Genomic DNA, 21,604 nt, shown 5'->3' with positions numbered 1-21,604 from the left:
GTTTTCTTCTGAATTCACCTTAACATAGGTTGTACTTACCCTGCTCTTAGCATTTGATTCTTATTTATCCAATCTTTGAAGTGACTTGTTCAAATGGCTCTAGGAGGCATTCCTAAGACTACATGAAGAAATACATGCAAGCTGAGGACATGTTTAATTACATTTCTGCTATCTTCTTGAAGATAGCTGAGTGGAAGCTTAGGGGAAAGAAGTGGTGCTGAGGGGGTAGAGTCTACCTCAGATAAAGCATTGGTCACTGCTTTTGTCTTTTCCATGGACAACCTAGGAAAACTACTCTGGGGTGAGCATAGGTCAAAAAATGCTGCCATTACTGTCTCAAAGATTTTAGTTGAACACCATCTTTACCACCATCATCATCCTTTGTTCAAGAGGAAAGATGATTTGTGCCCCATACAGTCTCTCCTGTTTATTTTCCAAAGCGGTGGGTTGCACTCTCATGCTTCTGTTCCCTGATCCTTACTTTACCAGGCAGCCTCCTCTTCCTTAGATGGGTTAAAAATAAAAAGAATAAATAGCATTCAATGAAATAATGTCTGAGTATCAATGGAGAACAAGGAGCCTGTTCTTCCCAGAGGAATGGAACATCTCCCACTAATGAAAAAAGGAGATCCCAGCAGAAAATCAGAACAGTGTTCAATCTCTCTCGGTCAACCTTTTGCAAATATTTCACACATTTTTTGACACACCCATGAAAACTTCCCTCCTCTTTCTGCCTCCTCCCTGCTTCCAACTATCAGCTGTCTGAGCTCTGCTAATCACAAGGGTGAGGTTCAACTGGTGAAAACATTTTGCAGCAAGAGGAATTTACCCTTTGACCCTTTTCTTTTCTTTGCCGGCTGCTCTAATATAAAATTCCATTGTTGTAAAGCCAGCATCAGTGAAACCCATCCACTGCTTATGGCAAAAGAAAAAAAAAAAAAAAAGACGGATTACTTGGTGGAAAATGGCTCATCGGCAGCCTTTTGTGAAACTAATGAAGCCACAGCTTTCCCGGTTCTTAATAATCAGTCCTCACTCTTGGGATCACCCATGCTATGTTGGACTTTATATGGGGTTTTTTTGCCCTCACTTGGCAAGTAGCTCTTGAAAGCATTGCTGCATACTGTGGATGGGCTCCAGCAGTCCTAACCCATTCTTTTGATGTATCAGAATAGTTCTGTTGACTCCCACAGAGTACCCATTGAAAAAGGTCTGTTTCTTGTACTTATTCTTGGACAAGTAGGTAACTGGCACCATACTCAACTGACTTTATAGGACTTACATGAAGGTAGAATTACTTTAAAAAGATGGGGGGAAATAGTTACCTACAAGGGGCTGTGTTTTATTTGAAAAGACAAGTGTGACATCACTTTGTGTACTCCTAGGTTCTATTCTGGTCCTATGACTAAGTAAATTAAACCCACCTCATCGGAGAGAACTCAACAGGCTAATCCCAAAATGTTAATATTCCTATCCTTTACAAGTGAGAGCCAAATGGTTTTCCCTGGTGTGGTTTCAAATACTTTTTTCTGCAAAATATGTTTTTGTTTCTTAATCATGGTACATTCAGCTAAAGCATAAATGCATCTCTCATAAAAGTCACCTCTTACATCCCACTGAGATGAAAACAAAAAACAGATGGTCTGGGCAGATTTTAAATAATTGTGAGAGTCTAATTATATGAATAAAATAGGAAAAAAAATAGGTATTTACCTGCAATAAGGAGAAATAGTGAGAATTAATTTTACTATATAATAGACTGTCCACTGAATATCTTCCACCCAGCTACCTAATGGTTTATCATGAGAAAGAATATGGTGGATTTTGATATTTACAAATATTCCTTAATTTAACAAAGTAAATTTTTGTTGTTGAACTAAGTATTCAAATTTCTAATTATTACTAATGGATTTTACTGCATACTCAAAATTTGTTCAAAAACATACCTTTATGTGAGTATAAACCAATGATTATCTCTGGAGAATGCTCTGAAGCATTCATAATTAAATTCATGCCTATTAATCATATACATAAACATGGCTGAGATGTAGATCTTGCTTTTCTAAAATTTCTTATGTTTTTAGATAGCTAAATAACACTGATGCTGTCAGATAGACAAACATGTTTATAGTAGTCCCCCTTTATCTGTGGGGATACATTTCAAAACCCCCAATGGATGCCTGAAACCACAGATAGTACGGAATCCTGTATACACTATATTTTTACCTACACATACATACCTATGATAAAGTTTAATTTACATTAATAAATTAGGCACAGTAAGAGATTAACAATAACTAGTAATAAAAAATTATAACAATATACCATAATAAAGGTTATGTGAATGTGGCCTCTCTCCCTCTCTCCCTTCCTCTCTTTCTTTCTCTCTCTCAAATTATCTTACTGTACTGTAGTCACCTATTTTCAGACTGCATTTGATCACTGGTAACTGAAACATGGAACACAAAACTGGTGAAAGCAAAACCACAGGTGGATGGGAGTTGGGGGCTACTGTATTTATCAGTGGGCTAAGAGAGGCAACAAAGAAATTTATACTAAAATAAGCAGAAGGAAGAAGTAAAAATAAAAACAAACTGAGGACGTTTCTGCTTGAACATCTCTGACATAAGGTCAGAAGGATTTGCTGGATAGAGTTCTACTTAGAATGAACCTGGTCTAAGTGGCATCCCTGTACCTTCACTATTTTTTAGAAGCAATTTTTAAACATTTAAGTTTGTGATCACCCTTAAGAATCACAATATTTGCAGAGACCAAAGTTGAGATTCTGTCTATAGACATGCAGTATTTGTGAACCTATATCTGTAGGGTTCAAGCCTGATGTATTCATTGAGTAACAATGTGACAGAAATGTAATTGTCAGTCCTTCACTATTTTGAAAATTCAGTTGATTATCTCTCTACCTCTACTGCTATAGAATAGAATATCCTTGGCTAATTTAGTGAATTTGGGGATGTAATTTTCTAAAATGATTTCTTGCCCAAGTAGATGTCATTGTGTGTTTAGCTTTGAACATAACTACACATTGTCCTGCAGAGAATTTGTGTCTTTTTACATATATCTTTCAGAGCTTCATTCTAGTGGAACACTGTCATCTGGATTTATCTGTACTTCTCAGTACTTCAGTTTCCTCACCTGTAAAATGGATGTGATAATAGTTCTTACTTCATGGAGTTTCTTTAAATACATGGATTATTACATGCAAAGGATTTAGAACACTGCCTGACAATAAATATTAGTACTGCTTTCTTTTCTTATTATCAATCTTATTATTATCAATCATATCCCTATTGTTTTATTTTGTTTCGTTTTGGTTTCCTGGGGACTTCACAGACACAGATGAAGGAATTGTCTGCCTTTTCCTTGTCTGCATCTCCTAATTGTAGCCAGGACTTGGCGTCTGCTTTTAGGAAAGGCTGCTGGATATTACTACATTCTTAAAATAATAACAGAAGCTTCTTGCTACTGGAAAAAGATATTAGAATAAGCAAGACACATAATATCTAGCCTTTAAGATACATACACATGATTTTAAAATGTGAAGGAGGCAGGGGCATAGCATGAGTGCATCTTTCAATGAATGCTCTCAAGTTAGAAAACTAATCATAGTCTCAAAGTCTCAAAGCACAAAAACTCAATTCACTCTCTATCTCATGTGTTTCTGCCTATCTATTTAAAGTACAAAGTGGCCTTCTATCCTCTTGTACTTCATCTCAATTTATTTTTTACTAATTAGTTAATATTTATTATGTATTCTCACGAATTTGTTTCTGCCAGTACCAAAAGCATGTGAATACAGTAATAACAGAGGCATGGATAATGAGCATTCCCTAAAGTATGAGTCAGAAGGCCTAAGATATGATACCAATTGGATATCAGACTGAGGTGGGGGGTGGGGGTGGGGGGAGGGGATGGGTGTATGCCTACATGATGAGTGCGTTGTGCACCATCTGGGGAAGGGTCACGCTTGAAGGTGCTGACTCGGGGAGGGGGGGATGCGAGGAGGGGATGGGTATATACCTACATGATGAGTGCAATGCGCACTGTCTGGGGAATGGACACGCCTGGAGCTTTGACTTGGGGGGACAGGCGGTACATGGGCAACGTATGTAACCTGAACTTTTGTATCCCCCATAATAAGCTGAAATAAAAAAAAAAAAAAAAAGAAGGCCTGGGATTTAGTTCCAGCTCTACCATTTGCTACCTGTTTATTCTTAAGTTGGTTAAGCTTTTTTTCATCTGTAATAGTCTTAAAAACTTGTTTAATAATGTATTTGAAAGTATTTTGTGAACTTTGAATCTCTAATGGAATGTAAGATAGTAGTGTTACTATTACCAATGATAATATTAAGCATTAAGAGAGTGGCAGAAACCCTCAAGGGCTTTTGCTTGGACAATGGAGGAGACATGGTGTGAAGTCAAGAGGACTAGACACCGTGGAGCAAGATGAAGAGACTTGGATCAGGACTTTATTCATTCTGCAGAAAATAATACATGTCGGCTGGGCACAGTAGCTCACGCCTGTAATCCTAGCACTCCGGGAGGCTGAGGCGGGTGGATTGTTTGAGCTCAGGAGTTCGAGACCAGCCTGAGCAAGAGGGAGACCCTGTCTCTATGAAAAAAATAGAAAGAAATTAGCTGGACAACTAAAAATATGTAGAAAAAATTAGCTGGGCATGCTGGTGCATGCCTGTAGTCCCAGCTACTTGGGAGGCTGAGGCAGAAGGATTGCTTGAGCCCAGGAGTTTGAGGTTGCTGTGAGCTAGGCTGAGGCCACAGCACTCCAGCCTGGGCAACAGAGTGAGACCTGTCTCAAAAAAAGAAAATATTACACGTGTCAGTTTCTTGAAATATAAGGTGATGGGGTTGTTATGAGTATTAAATTAGACAATATATGCAAAGTACATAGTATAATGCCCAACATTCAGGAAACAATAAGAATTAGCATTAGAATTACTTCAACATTTAATATCTATGTAACTTTCTATTGATCACTTACTCTAAATTTGTTTCCTCATTTTAAAAACAGAATAATTGCCATCTCACAGGCATTTTGTGAGGACTGTATAAATTATACCACTGTGCACAGCAGTGGATATATGCAGTATTTATTCAATGATTTTATTGAATGCTATTGATTTTATTGAATGCTATTAGGGCAGCAGTGGAGTACTTTCCAGATCATCTTTCCAGATGAAGAACAGCATATATTTGTTGAGTACTTACTCAAACCCCTCAGCTGCATCCTGGGGTTGGGGGTATGTGTGTGTGTGTGCGTGCACAAAGATGAAGCAGAAATGGAGTAATTTTAAGGAGCTATAGTCTGGTAGAGATGAGAAGACATGTAAATAAATAATTATAAAATTGGGTGATGGTGATTAGAGGCACAATAATTTATATATTCCACATCTACTTTTATGTTACTTTTAACATTAACCTTGTGTTTACATGTCAATATCCTAATTAAGACTATGAGCTCCTTGAGAGTAGAGACTACTTCATTTTTATATCTCCCCAGTCTAGTATAGTTCCTGTAGGAGATCTAGAAATGTTTTTTGAAGGACAGGTACAGATACAGTGTTTCCAAATGTCGTGAATAAGGCCCTCACTTGACTGAGAGAGGAAGTACAGATTTTAAAGAAGTGTCCAGACATACAAGGGAGAAAGCTGGAGAATTTTAGTCAGAAACCATGTTAAATTGATGGCTACTAGAAACACCTGGAGATGAGACAAATAATAAGGTTTGTCATATAGGAAGAAGCATCTTTCCCTCAATATGAAGAACAACCAGACCCAATTCTAAAGAACAGTCAAATTGATTATATTTGTAACTGGTAGACAGTGAAAAATCCAGAAACTTTCTGTACAATAAACGTTTACCTGTGACCAAGTATTCTTAGCTACCACACTATCTGAATAGTTGATCTAAATCAACCCCTAACTTGCTTCACAGAGACAAGTTCTTGTGGTCTACTAACAACATAAAAATTCTTTTTAGAAGAATACACCCAGCAAGTAGGAAACCAAGGATTCCACATTCCAAAAATTAGCAGAATCTTATCACAGCTGAATGAGGCCAAGGATAGGGAAGAATAAAGAAATAAACCTATCCCCAATAAAGGAAGAAAATAAGTTAGCCAAGAAAAGCAAACATTGAATTTTTGCTCTTAAGGACCTTAGGGAAAAGATAAAAGTACTTCTGCTTAAAAACTTCTAAGGAATTTCATATCTGAGAGATTTTGCCTAGAACTTAGTGTGTATGTTTGTTATATACCCAAATGCACATTTACTTCATGAAAGACTTTCCTCAAATTTTCGTCTGTCTTTAGACGGTCATTATTCATTAGTATTTGTTTTATTTCCAGTGTACTCCAAAATGTGGTCCAGGATTCAAGCATCGGATTGTTCTATGCAAGAGCAGTGACCTTTCTAAGACTTTCCCAGCTACGCAATGTCCAGAGGAAAGCAAACCTCCTGTCCGCATCCGTTGTAGTTTGGGCCGCTGCCCTCCCCCTCGCTGGGTAACAGGAGACTGGGGCCAGGTAAGGCATTTGTAATATGGGCTCCTGCTGAAGTAGCACCTTGAGACACAAACCTGAGGTTCCTGATTTGGTCATTGTAAGGGCTTGAGAGATGAGTTATAATTAACACATAGAAATCTAGGTATGAGATATGACTGTGACAGTGAATAAACTGCAGCAGCCACACAGGGACACATACACAATTAGCCAATGTTTCTCCCACACCTATATACTTCCCACTTTTAACTACTCTTTGTATTGTGCCATTTTAAGTTAAAATTTAAAAAGAAATAGTCTAGATAGCCAGAGATTTGAACAAGCTACCAAAAAGTTAGATTCTAGACCCCAGCTCTCTCAATTAATTCAAGGACACATCAGTTAACACCAATGTCTTAATTTTCTCACTTGCAAAATAGAGATAATTAGCCTTACAAAAAAACTGTAGAGTTTTTATGATAATTAGCTTGATAATATGATTGATAATCTTTGAAATATTAATACCGATTCTTTAATTGATTCATTTTTCTCTGATGGACACTATGAATTGGGAAATAAGCGTAGAGGACTTTTGTATGTATTTTTATGTTAGACTCATTTCCATTTTACGTTCTAATTCCTGTTTTTTTCTTTTTTCTTTCTTACCTACTTTTAAATTGTGTCATCTTGCTATAGGACACCTTCAATCCTATAAAAACAAGTTGGTTCTCACCATAAAAATGGTAACTATGTGAAGTAATGCATATATCAGTTAGCTAAATTTAGTCATTCCACAATGTACACATACTTTAAAACATCGTGTACATGATAAATACATATAATTTTATCTATGAATTTTTTTTTAATTTTAAAAAATAAACCAAGTTGATATATTTGGATGGAAGGAAAATTAAGTATTCTTTTTCTAAATGTCAAAGAGGAAATCTATTTGGTTACATTAAAAAATAATGCCCCACAAAGTAAATTTCTAGCCAGTCAATGCCTTTATCCTGTGGTTCATAATTGGCCTTACAGCTAGTCATTTTCTAATATTTGAAACCCAAATAAATCATAATGGTATGTAACCGTACCAGGGTGATTTTGTTTGTGCTATAGGCCTGCCATTACTTATTAAAAATAGCATTTCATAGAAGTAGTTACCAAAATTCTGGCCAAAATTCAATATTGCTAGAGTATAGCAGTATCTATATACCTCTTTTGTTTCATTTGAGAGAAGGCAAAGATTTTCAGTACCCATTATGGTAAATAAATATATTTGCTCTGTGCTCAGCCCTTTGGGAAGACAAAAGAAGTTTGACTGGAAAATAATTAATGCTTTGCATCTCGATAGCAATATTTAGCTTAATTTAAAAATGCTCCAGTGGAATCCAATGATAAGGTTAACCCTTGTATGCAGTTAAATATCAAAATGTGTTTTACTGTAGAAGTGTGACAGTTTCACAACACATAATTGATACTATACTATTAAAAGAATCGGTACAGACATGCTGTCATGATTTTTATTTTAACCAGGCAGGCATTTTCTTTTTTACATATTTTTTATTACAATACACTGTTACATAAAGCTCAATTGAAAGTAGTTGTATTTTAGTGATTTGGCCAAACAATTGTCAATTTTAGATTATTCTTTTAAATGGCACCAAATCCTTTTCTTCCCATCTACATTTCAGCCTAGTTTCCTAAAATTCAAAATAACCAATTAAAATACATTTTCAAAGATGCTTTAATATATGTTTATAGTGCATTTATTTGTCATTCTGTACTAGAAAGCTAAAAAAGAAAGTGTCTTCATGAATATCCTTACAAGTCCTGTGGGTGCTTTGAAAGTTTTTGCAATCACCTCTAACTGGACTTCAATTTGTTTACCTTGTAAACATCACCATTCCCTGTCTTGGCACCAGTTAACTCCTCATTCCATTGATCCCAAATCTCACAGGCTTTCTGGTATTCTGGATGGTGGGCCCAAAGAATAGACCCAGCTGCATTCTTCAGCTGGGACAGCTGATCAGACTCAGCTGAAACTAAGCCTCTCAGAGTAACTTCAGTCCTGAAGTATTGAATACCTGAGAGCAGATGAAAAAGGAGAGGGAGACATGCTAATTGGCTAACACCAGACCACTTCTCAGATTTGTGGCTGACAGTACCTTAGAAAACTCATGGGACTTATTTAAGCTCTTAAAAAAAGAGAGAGACAGGGTCTTGCTCTATTGCCCAGGCTAGAGTACAGTGGCACGATCATAGCTCATTAGGCTCCAACACCTGGGCTCCTGTGATCCTCCCACCTCAGCCTCCTGAGTATCTGGGACTACTGATGTGTGCCACTACACCCAGTTAGGTTTTTTTTTTTTTTAGACATGGGGTCTCCCTGTGTTCCCCAGGCTGGTCTCAAACTCCTGGCCTTAAGTGATGCTCCTGCCTCAGCCTCCCAAAGTACTGGGATTGCTAGGTGTGAGCCAGTGCATCCAGCCTCTTTTTTTTTTTTTATTTTCCCACTGACCCCATCACCAAGCCCCACAGCAGTCACTGCTGTTATACTGACCTGATAGTTTGATCGGATACAGAGCATTCCAATAGGCCATCAGGTTATTTACCTGCATGCCTGTAATAAATAGGGAGCAATAGTGATGTCCTAGCCCTAGACATGATTCTACTTCATCACAAGGATTTTCTCATTACACTCCTGCTAGAGTTCACCAGACTTGCTTGGAATTGCTGGAGTGATAGCCCAAGAAATCGTCACCTATTTTCTTCTGGGAACATTGAGTCTATTTTCTAGGATAATAGCATGATCCTTGAGTTTGTAAGTCAGTTTTATAGTAGCATGATCCTTGAGTGTGTAAATCAGTTTTATAGTAGAATGACCTAATCATGCACCTTTCAAAGATGAACCACATATGGGCTTTAAAACTTAATATATATATTGTATTTGAAATGACATGGTATATTTTTTACCTCCTGAAAATTACTGAGATTACCATTTTGTTTCTCTGTGTCTTTGAATTTAGTGTTCTGCTCAGTGTGGCCTTGGACAGCAAATGAGAACTGTGCAGTGTCTCTCCTACACTGGACAGGCATCTAGTGACTGTCCAGAAACTGTTCGGCCTCCATCAATGCAGCAGTGTGAAAGCAAATGTGACAGTACCCCCATATCTAATACTGAAGGTGAGTTTTCCATGGAGAAGGGGCTGTGATCTCTAATAACTCGGCTTCACTGTTCTCAGGTTTTGGAGAGCCCCATACACACACCGTTGTAGTCTTGTTTGTATGGAGCGTTTGTGAAAGCTGCATGTGTACTGGACTATGATCAGGAAACCTAAGTTTTTTCCTGACTCTTTCACTAACAAAATGACCTTGTTAAGTCACTTAACCTCTCTGGAGCTAAGTTTACCTATCTATAAAATAGGAGTGGATGATCTCTAAGGTAATGTCCAAGCATTCTATGTTTGACTTGTGCTAGAAATCTAGAGATTATTTCTAATGAATCACTCTTAAAGTGAAAACTTCTGTTTCTTTTTTTGATGTGACAATGGATCTCATCATGAAGATTAAATTCATCGCTTGTTGTGCATATAATGAAAACGTGTTTGAAACTACTAGCATTTTAAATGCTAATTTTCTTACTGTAGAAAAGTAAAAAAAAAAAATAATTATGTAGCCATTTATAAAGGAGGTCAAAAGTCTTTGTGCTCTGAAATTTCTCTTTTTTTATATATTGGGAAATCCCTTTATTAACAGCAGATGCCAGCCAAAATCCTGAATTTTCTTATCTCTTATTCAGGTAAAAGTACTTTCTTTATTCATTTAGGCATTGTTTAGAAATTTCTTAAATGCTACTGTGTGCAAGGCACTATGACAGAAATTATCAGAAATGTGGAAACAAATGGCATAGTCAGGAAGTTCAGACTGCCTTCACATATGAAAATAGAAGCATGATCAAATACGTACTCATAAACAGCATCTGAAGCCATAAATTTGAAACCTATAGGGGCCTGCCAAAAAAAAAACTATCATGAATATGTAATCAAATAACTTTTTAGTATTTTTCAAGTAAAAATTATATGCTTACAAACCTATTCAAGACAGATCTATTCCTTTTGATCAGATCTATGTAGTTCAAAGGATTTTTTAAAATTACATTCACTATTTTAAAATAGTTTCTCAGGAATTTTGTTTTAGGAAGAGCAATCATCTTGTAGGACAAGATTTAGACACCTTGCATCTTTTCAAATTGTATGTTTTTTATATATGAGCCTCAATGCAAGATACTTATTGTACACGTAATTTACTCTTTCAAAGAAATATAGTCTTATGCTACAATAATTCAAAAATCACAATTTTAATTTGTAAAATCTCTGGCTCTAATGCCATCTACTTCTTTTTTTTTTCTTTGTTCCTTTAGTAAGGGACATTCTGGAAATCTAGCTTTCCTTCTTGTGATGAGGGCTCAAAATTCATGACAAACAGAAATATTTTTCTTGGAAAAAAATTAAAATTAAAAATTAAAAAAAATATTTTTCTTGGAAAAACTATGTGTTCTAAGTGATCTTTTAAAAAAAACTCTCTTCTATAAGACTTCAGCAAACACCCACGAATATATACAAATAAAAAATAAATGTAAAGAAAAGACTACAGCAAACAACTTTTATCTATTGAAAGTTATTAATATTAGCAATTAATCATATGGGTTTGGGGGTCTATTTTTCTTTCAGAATTGGAAGATAAAAGGTTAAGGTGGGAGGCAGGATAATAATTATCATATTAAACTATTCTGTGTTGGATATTATCTATCATGCATATCATATACATAAACACATCTCTCTTTGTAAGTATATGTGTATGTGTATATAATATCTTATATAATCTTGACAACAATATTCTGAGAGTTGGTATTACTAATGAGGAAAATGAGGCACAGAGAGGTTTAGTGACTTGCCCAAATAAAAGACTAGAAAGTAGTACAATCAGGATCTGAACCCAGATTTGGCAGAGCCCAAGTACACATCAGTTTCAACTACATTTACATGCTATTCTTAATTAAATCTTTAATGTAGGGTATTTTGACATGAAAACAGTTTCTGGTTATGAGGTAGAGACACTTCTGGCATGGCTGTCAGCCTATTTCAGTAGATTAAGCCTTAATCATTGCTGAAAGAACTGGCTTTGGACATATTAAAGGAACTCAAATGCAGGACCAAAGACTTTTAACCTTTTGGGTGAAGGCAGGCCTCACAGAGTTCAGGAGTCTGTGAGCCAGCTGTAACATGTAGTTGGAAAAACCCACTGTGAATCTTGGAAAAAGTGAATAAAACATTTGAGCTGAATCATGGGTTTTCATCCATAGAGAGATGGAATGGACAGATAACATGGATTTCAAAAGAAAAGAGGCTTTTGCATGAAAATAATGTGACAAGGGTCTGATATATGGCTTATGAAAATCAGATCAGGGAGAGAAGAAATGCCTCCTTGGTAAGGGAAAGTTGGGAGGAAAGTTGAAGAAGGAGCAGCTTCTGGTTAAAGCAGAAGAATAGGCCGGGCGCGGTGGCTCACGCCTGTAATCCTAGCACTCTGGGAGGCCGAGGTGGGCGGATCGTTTGAGCTCAGGAGTTCGAGACCAGCCTGAGCAAGAGCGAGACCCCATCTCTACTAAAAAAAAAAAAAATAGAAAGAAATTATATGAACAGCTAAAAATATATATAGAAAAAATTAGCCGGGCATGGTGGCGCATGCCTGTAGTCCCAGCTACTCGGGAGGCTGAGACAGGAGGATCGCTTGAGCTCAGGAGTTTGAGGTTGCTGTGAGCTAGGCTAGGCTGACGCCACGGCACTCACTCTAGCCTGGGCAACAGAGTGAGACTCTGTCTCAAAAAAAAAAAAAAAAAAAAGCAGAAGAATAGAAGAGGACTCCCTTCCCCCCAGCAGAATCAGGCTCCTGTGACTTTTAGTGGGAGGCATTGATAGACCAGTTCAGCTCTACCCTAAGACAGGGTACAGGGTAGGGTTAGGGGAGATCTCTTGGGATCTAAAATACAGTCTTTCAATTGAATAGATGATACTCAGATATAATCTTGAGAATTGTTTTAACTACCAAGGTTTAGGTCATGGTCCCCCCATCATGTATTTTATCATAAAAATAATTAAAAGTTTCAAACAAAGCAAAGTTGAAAGAGTTTTACAATGAACACTCACCATCTAGATTCTAGCATTAACATTTTACTGAACTTGCTTTATCACACATATATATCCACCTGTCCATCCCTCAAGGATATGGTTTTTAAATGATGTATTCCATTCATCCAGTCGTTAATTAATTTAGTTAGCATCCTTACTATGTGCCAGGCACTGAAACTAGGAGAGAAATACAATAAGGTCCCTATCCTCAAAGGGAGGCACACTTTAGTAGGGGTGATGACTTGCAAACAAATAATTTTCACAGTACAAGCAGTACTGTAATAGGGGTAGAAAGAAACGACTATGAGTGCAGGGGGCAGAGGCATCACAGAGAAGGCAAGCTTGAGCTGGGCACTGGAAAGTATGAAACATTTTATCAAGAAGACATTGAGATGAGGGCATCCTGGCAGAGCACCAGTGTGTGCATCATGGGGGCAGCATGGAGTGTGTAGTTCACAATGGCTGCAGTGTATTGGCACATGAGCAGGCAGTGGAGATGAGGCTACCGAGAGAGAGACAGGGACTTGGTTTTAGAGGGTTCTGTATGCAGTGGAAGGATGTTAGGACTGTATCTTCAGGTTTTAGGGAACACGTGAAAGAAACTGGGGAGTGACATGCTCAGGATGGCGGAGGGAAAGCAGTCTTGTGTGAGAGAAGAGTTAGAACGAGTTTTCTAAGACTTCAGCCTAGAGTTGATGAAGGCTTCAACTTGATGAAGGCAGATATAGTAGAGATTAAAAGGAAGGTGATGAATTGGGGGAAAAAAAGAATAAAATGAAAAGCAGAGTAAAAAGAATCTGATAAACAATTAGACATGGGGATGAGAGATATGGAGGTATGTAGGATGATTCCTAAATTTCAGATTTAGGTAACTGTGTACCATTAGTCATGACAAGGAATTTAGGCATCTATAGGCATCAGTCCCCCAAAATCATAATAAAAATAATGGAATTTGAATAAGATAAAAAAAATAGAGATTGAAGAAATGGAGGTAGATTAAGCAACAAAAAATAGTAAGAGAAAGAAAATTAGAAGTAGGGCTTTAAGAAATTAAAGTAGCAAGAGAGGAAATAGGAGGAGGAAAAAGGGAGATACAATTTGCTGTGTTCAATATCCGCTTTAGTTTTTTGTTTCTGGAAGTCTTCAGCAAAGGGTTAGCATTATAGATGTGATCCTGACAGACTGCCACTGATGAAGCTAAGAATAAATTATAGACATGCTGGGTATTTGTACCTTTGAAATACTAAGAATAATTTTTTAAAGAACATATGTTAGCTGAGACCATCCTAGTCAGGCTCACCTGAAATTTTTTCCAAAATGCCATTTTATTCATCTTTCATGCAGTTTCAAGTTCCCTTGTAGTTTATATAGTGAGTCTTTGCAGCTTCTCAATAGCACAAGACACTCTGTCATACGGTATTTATTGCTTCCAGGTAATGATTCACGGTGTGCCATGAGCTAGTAACCAACCCAGGAAAGGTGTGGTTAGTGTACATTGGTTTACCAGCCTGGGATGTCTAATGGTGGTTTTGGTGGGTCTCAGTCTCCCCCAAGTAAATAGCTCTGGGAAAGCCGAGGCAGCTCCAGAAATCTCATACCAAGATCCCTGGAACAAACTAGCCACTGAATTTGAGTTTTAATGTGCCATCCGATGTATTAAAATCAGTGAAAGGAATGATAAAGGTCATTTGAATACTTTGATTTCAAGGAGGTGAGGAAAGCCAGTTTTTTTCTTTGCCACTTCAAAGAGCTCATAATCCACTTAGCATTCAGGCTCACATTCCTGGCTGTCTGGTTTAGAGGGAACCCTGGATTTGGGTTGAGATTATACCACCTCGAGGTTGAATGTGGGTGGCATCCAGGGAATAAGACTGGGTAAAAAGAAACTGAGAAAGCAAAGAAGAAAAGGAATGGTTTAGTCCATGGTAAGGTGAAATCAGAATGAAGTTCAGTAGCTGATATCATCTTGCTTCTGGAAGGATAAAAAGAAGTTGGTGGACTGTTCTCATTGCAATGAATAATGTCAAGTGAAACTTATTCATCATCGAAACTTATTTCATCATTTTCTAGCATGACTATGTAAACTGTCAAGGGCTCAAGTACAATTTTATCAGGAAAAGTATACTGAGTTCACATCCCCCACCCCAACTCCTGCACTGCACATGCACAGCCTTTGCCATCTCACCTCTCACCAGGTTCTGCATTTCCTGGGAAGTTTGTCAGAAGCACAGCTGTTTATACTTTTTGAATCTAAAAGATAAACCCTTAGGTGCTTGAGTCATAACTGTCCACTTACTATATTCTTCTTCTGGATTACCTAAGGAGTTTACAGTCACAGAGGGCATGCATTCTCCAAAGAGAGGTGCAGAATGGTCCAACCTAGTCATGGAAGGATCTGTCCCTGGGTATCCACCTCATTCCAGTGAGACAGTAGGCAAGCTCCATAACATTTGATTAAATAAATACAAGAGCACTGCATTTGAGGAGTTGGTCTTGTATTTCTTGGACCAAATCAAACCTTCAAAGTCATGATGAATCTGAATCCAATCGCACTGTAAATTCATAAACCTCCATTCAGCCTATTTTGAAAGCATGTCTTTTAGGTCAGGCTTTTGAAAGATTAATTTAAAGCACCTGGGGAAAAACTCATTGGCACATCAGTGATAAGTAGATTCATATGTCACCTATGAAACAGGTTGCCTAATTCTATCATTCAACTCTACTAAAACGCAGATTACCAATGAGAGCCACTCCAGCATGCCTGGCAAGTTATGTAAGATTCTAGTAATGGATCGAGTTCAGATCACAGGGCCGGGGCTTTCAGCACTTGATGTGTTCCCAATTGTCCCTGAGAGAAATTTGGGAATACTCCACAAATTGTCCTTCCTACCAGAAGTCTCTGGCCTTGGGTGAAATGCAACTTTCTTTTGGGGGTGGGGTGGGGTGTAAATGGAGGGGAGACTAGTTAGGTTTATAAAATGTTTTCTAAAAACCACACACTAAGGACTCTTACTGCCTCAATATCCTGAGACTAAAAAAGGTAGAAAAAGTGTTTTGTCATTCTCCTCCCAGGAAAGTGCTTAGGTGGTACATGATGATAGTAGAAGAGAAAGTCAGGCTCCTTCATCTTAAAAATCCTTGACCCTGATGACTCAGATTCTACTACTTAAAAAAGTAGTAGATATAAGTATATCTGCATGAAGAAAATATGGTAGTAAAGACCAAATCTTCAAAACAGGTCAACTATAGAGTGATTATAATACCAAAAACTTCTTCTTAAACTAAAGGATTAGTTTTACTAGATCTTCTAGTATTGTTTATTTGCAGATTATATACTACCTGCGTATAGAGAAACTTTAAATTTTTAAATGTTTTAAGTATCAGCTAGAAATCATTGCCAGCTGAAAATCATCCAGAAATTAAAACAGAATATTTCTGTTATTGTTTGGATTTCAATGAGAAATGTGATTTAATTTATGTACAGCTTTTTTAGGATGGTTTTTTTCACGAAACTAAATGGTACTGTGTTTTGGCCCCCAGGATGGAAGAGAAAAGACTATTTCATAAATTCAGTGAGCTTTAAGGATGAGGCAGACTAATGAAATGATGTTTCAACCTTAAGTCCCTCTCAACTACATCAGCGCGATGTCAGAGTCAATCCAAAAGCACAACAAATCAATCCTCTCTAGCTAAGCTAAAAGTGGCAAATAGGTTGAATACATCAATATTATTTAAAACTGGTACTAATATTTTGAAGATTACATTCAGCTATCTATAATAAAGGGGCTTTAAAAATTCTTGCTGTGTCTAAAATCTCCTTTTCAGTTGTATAATTTTACAAAATTTGAATAGGAGGATATAGTGAATAAAAGTATGAAAGGATAATTTAGGCTATTCTATATGCCTGTGACCTGGAAACTCCCTTTTGAAAACATTTTTTTCACTTCTCTAAGGTGGCAGAGCAAACTCCCAAAAAACAAAATATCTGGATATGATTCCCTAAAGGTTGACTTATCAGTGGTGTCAGCCAAGAATATAGAGTCAGACAGGTAAAAACTTTTGGATTTAGATGCCAAGAATGCTGCCAAAATGCAGTGGTTTTAGAGTCAGACAAACCTGTGTTCTGATCCCAGTTCTTAGACCAACTAGCTTTGTGACCCAGAATGAGTTTCATAACCTTTTTGAGCTTAAGTTTTACTGTTTGTGTAAAGTCGATATTTATATAGTCGTGTGCGGTATAATGAAATTTTGGTCAGTAACAGACCACATATGCAACAGTGGTCCTATAAGATTATAATACTGTATTTTTACTGTACCTTTTCTATGTTTACATATGTTTAGATACACAAATACTTACCATTGTGCTATAACTGCCTACATTAGTCAGTAGAGTAACATGCGGTACAGGTTTGTAGCCTAGGAGCAATAGGCCACACCATATAGCCTAGGTGTGTAGTATGCTATACCATCTAAGGTTTGTGTAAATACACTCTGTGATGTTCACACAAGGATGAAATCACCTAACAACACTTTTCAGGACTAAGCAACACATGACTATACTTAAAAGTGTTACGTAAAAATATATAAAACCTCCTAAGATTGTGCCTGACACAAAGGAGGCACTTGATAAATTATCATTTTTAATGCTATCATTATTCAATTAAGCCCTTATGGAGTTAAAAGACAAAGAATAAAAGACGAGTCATGGTTGACCTTTGGTGAATAGATTTTCTTCAATCCAAAGATGTAATGAACTGATTATTCCAGCGAGGGCAATTCCTAAAAGGCAAAACCAAGAAGTAGGAACTGGACCTTCCATACAGCCTAGGAGTCTCCATTTTAATGTTTCATCAGGGCCCATTGCCTGAGTCTTGGCAGTACCTGGATCTTCCCCTGGTCTTTTCCCACCCCTGCCCCCATCATAATTTTCCTAACTTCTGTTTAATAGCTTTCTGTTAATTTGCTTCCGGAGCCTATATTTATTTTGATAGGGATCCCAGAGAAATAATACATGATGATTGTTCTCAGAGGTAGATGTTTTGGTGTTAATAATGAGAGCTGACAAACTGAATGCTTACTCTGAGCCAGTAAGTAAGCATTCTTACTTGCCATGGCACATGCTTTATACATATTACCTCATGCAAGCCTCACAACATCCTATCAGCAGGCCTTATCATGGTCTTCATCTTGGAGATGAAGAATCTGAGATTTAGAGAGGTAAAGTAACTTGGCAAAGGACAAACAACTACTAGAAGAGGCAAAGCCAGAATTTACCCCCAAGCCCGCCTGATTGCTGATCTCCCCACCCCAATTACTGTGTTATGTTGCTGCTGCAGGCAGGTCAGGGAACACTCGTAAATAGTCCCTACCTCCCTAAACTTGATCTTGTTCCCAGGACCTAACTGACTTCCTGCTTTCAATCAAGTTAGTTGGGAGCTAAGTTAGCAGGGTATTGGGAAGTTTAGAAAGGGACATCCCGATGGGTGATCTCCAGTCTACACATAGGCCAGGTACTCCTTCTGGAAAAAGCTATGCTCTGGGCTTCTGTGTGCGAGGAGAGTCTTACTTCTAGCACCCACCTAACGAACAGAACCCCCAACTATTTATATTTGTAATATAATCATTTCACCTGGATGAGTGGGGGATGGGCAGGTGGAGAAGCAATTTATGAATATTCTATTTTATTATATGTTATTTATTAGTTAATCAGACCCCAGAGTCTAAATCTAAAAGAAAAATCTGTGAATTTGCTTGTAATTTGATCAAGTCAAAATTTTCCTGATCCAGCAACTCTTCTAAAAATGAAGTAATGAATCTCCTCATAAAGTAGTGCCCCAGGAAATATTCATCTTTGTTTTGTCTTCAAACTGACTTGTGCCTCTAAGACAGTATTTTCTTAGTAATAATCCAAATACTACATCCTCATTGAGATGTTTAAAGTGTAACTCTGTGCTTCCTTACTGACATCAGGCAATAAGAGATACTAATAACATAATAATAATAGCAGTTCAGTATCTTACACCTACTGAGTGCTTTCTATGCACTAGGCACTGCTGTAGTTGATGTAAATAAGGATATTCATGCAGTTATACATGTTACATGTGAAAGTGGGTACTCTAGTGATTCCTACTTTACAGAGGAGAAAACTTAGATACAGAGGTTAAGTGATTTGATTTGTTCAGGATCATAACGTTAGTAAACAGTAAAGCTAGGATTAAATCCAAGCAGTCTGGCTTTTAATTTTATTTCCTAGTACTTTAAAACAACAAGTCCTTCTCTATCTGTTTATCAACTAAATCATTTTTATATTCTGGCAATGAAGGTCAAAGCTAAAGTTTATTTTGTATTTTAAGTGGTCCCACCAAGCTCTGTTGTGGAGTACGAAAGTGTGACTGCCCAATTAGGACAGTGGTTTGGAATTAAAGATGAGTGACATTGTGTCGACAGGGATATGCTCAGCTTTTCTCATCTTTTTCATAATTATATTACCTTGACAATATATCCCTCTTGGTAACAATGATAACATTTTTTTCCCACAAAAATATTCTCAGTCTGAACTTTTTTGGTTTTGTTTACTCATCATAACTGTTAGAGAGGAAAAGAAAAACATAATACAAAGTGGCCTCCAAATTAAAGTATGTGGAAATCTTTTTACCTCAAATTCAAACTTGATCCAGCAAACATTTCATCTAATTTTTTTAAGGCACACACAAGGAGGCAATGATTTCTTTTTTTTTTTTTTTTTTTTTTTTTTGAGACAGAGTCTCACTCTGTTGCCCAGGCTAGAGTGAGTGCCGTGGCGTTAGCCTAGCTCACAGCAACCTCAAACTCCTGAGCTCAAGCGATCCTCCTGTCTCAGCCTCCCGAGTAGCTGGGACTACAGGCATGCGCCACCATGCCCGGCTAATTTTTTTTTTTCTATATATATTTTTAGCTGTCCATATAATTTCTTTCTATTTTTAGTAGAGATGGGGTCTCGCTCTTGCTCAGGCTGGTCTCGAACTCCTGAGCTCAAACGATCCGCCCACCTCGGCCTCCCAGAGTGCTAGGATTACAGGCGTGAGCCACCGCGCCCGGCCGATTTCTTTTTTTTTAGTGCAAAGTTTAAAGACATTTTTCATGTTCTTCCTGCCTTCTTTCAGGCAAAATTTAAATTTATAGAGAATCCTAGTGTGGAAACTTTCATTCAAATTTCTAGCTATTAATCCCTTTGTAAATTAAATCTTGAATAAGGGAGTTTGATGGTGGCAGAGCTTACGTTTTCAGAGGATTTGGGGTTCCAGTTTCAAAATTTTAAGACTTTCAGTGAAAGAGCTTTAAAGTGAGATCAATAAGATTATTACCTTACTTTTTAAAAAGAACTGGAAACTTGCCCATTTCTTTGCATTTAATTTTCCATGTTTATATGGAAAATGGTTCATGTACCACGTATTTGATCTCTTAGAACCATAGTAGATTTTTGAAGCCAAGAAAAAACAAGTAAATAACAACAAGACAACAAAACTGTTCTGAAACACTAAACTTCACCCAGTGTGCTGCCTGATTCCTAATTACTTTAAACAATTTATTCGGAATGCTTCAGTATGACTACCTGGAAATATGAGGGTGGAACTTTGGTTCTGAGAGACATGTGAAAATTTCATCACTAGATTTACAAAGTATCTTAAAATCTCCAGATAAAAATGACCAGCGTACTGGAGAAGAATATCATTGTTAGCAGCAGTGGGGTTGTGTTGGGGGGTGGATATTTGAAGTGGGGCTGCTGAGAATCAAAGGCCTGTGTCCCTTTCTCTCCACTGGGCCCTCAGTCCCACCTTCTGCAACCAGCCTCAAGAGGAGATAGAGAAAGAATCATTTATTCACCTTCTGGCTGTAAGAACTGCAGGATGCAACTGTGGCAGTTCTAGCATTGAAGAGAAAATACACATAGGAAAAAAGAAGACCATGTCTCACTTCCAAATTAAAAAAAGACATTTCTACATGTTTCCATAACCCACAGACTGCTGCCATTTGAGGCCAACCCCTCAAAGCTTTCCTCTTTGTCTAGTGTAATTGCTGAATCTAGGCCACTGTCAGCAATCCTTTTCATTCACCCAGGCCCATCCCAACGCCTCACAGATGCAGAGATTCTCCTGAGACATGTGTACTTTGGTATCAAACAATGCAACTCATGTTTGATTTTGGATAACCTTGCACTGTTGAATAAAATAACCCTTGAGAAAGAAGCAATAAAAGTGCTGTAAGAAAAATGACTCATGTTTCCAAGCTGTCTAAAGTGATCACTTATCCCAACAAATGGTAATTCTTTCAAGACACAGTGGGCATGCACCATACTTATAAAAGTCTGGAAGAAAAAGCCTTACAAACATTTTTTTTAAAAATTTGTGTTAAAATATATCAAAAGAATGTTTCTGGTAGACTGTACCAGGCCAGGGTATGCTTAAAAACAAAAACAAAAACCACATGAATGTAGAAGCCAAGGTGGACTGGCCCAAAGGCGGTCCTTGCTGAACATCCAGGCGCATCGGCTCATTTATATACTTGTTTATGTGCCTCTAATTGTTTTCCATTTTCTGCCCCCATTCGTTAGAGTGCAAAGATGTGAACAAAGTGGCTTATTGCCCACTGGTGCTGAAGTTCAAGTTCTGCAGTCGAGCATACTTCAGACAGATGTGTTGTAAGACCTGCCAAGGACACTGACCCATGGAAAGCCAGAGAGAAGGCCTTGTCATTCCATCGTGGAAATGCGTCCATCAAAGAGAGCCACCCAGAGGAAGAGGATTGATGTCCTTGCAAGTGCATTACCCTGTGGAAAACGTAACCACTGGTCAGCCCTAGCTGACAGGATTTCAATATTATTTTAACTTCTGTGAAGTGGGATTTATTGATCCAAAGTGCTGG

The 21,604-nt window shown here is 37.5% G+C and overlaps 1 protein-coding gene across 1 annotated transcript in view; it reads left to right on the top strand.

Annotated features, from left to right (window-relative positions):
• ADAMTS6 (ADAM metallopeptidase with thrombospondin type 1 motif 6) overlaps window positions 1-21,403 on the top strand; it is a 261,874-nt gene extending 240,471 nt beyond the window's left edge. The window contains exons 22-24 of the mRNA XM_069492484.1: window positions 6,384-6,560; window positions 9,542-9,698; window positions 21,294-21,403. Of these exons, the coding sequence (XP_069348585.1) occupies window positions 6,384-6,560; window positions 9,542-9,698; window positions 21,294-21,403 (444 nt within the window). The remainder of the gene's footprint in view (window positions 1-6,383; window positions 6,561-9,541; window positions 9,699-21,293) is intronic.
• The last annotated feature ends 201 nt before the right edge of the window (window positions 21,404-21,604 follow it).

This window comes from Eulemur rufifrons, chromosome 17, assembly GCF_041146395.1.
Source record: "Eulemur rufifrons isolate Redbay chromosome 17, OSU_ERuf_1, whole genome shotgun sequence".
NCBI classification, from domain to species: Eukaryota; Metazoa; Chordata; class Mammalia; order Primates; family Lemuridae; genus Eulemur; species Eulemur rufifrons.
Note: the sequence above shows the minus strand (reverse complement) of the source record. Positions and strands in the feature narration are given on the sequence as shown.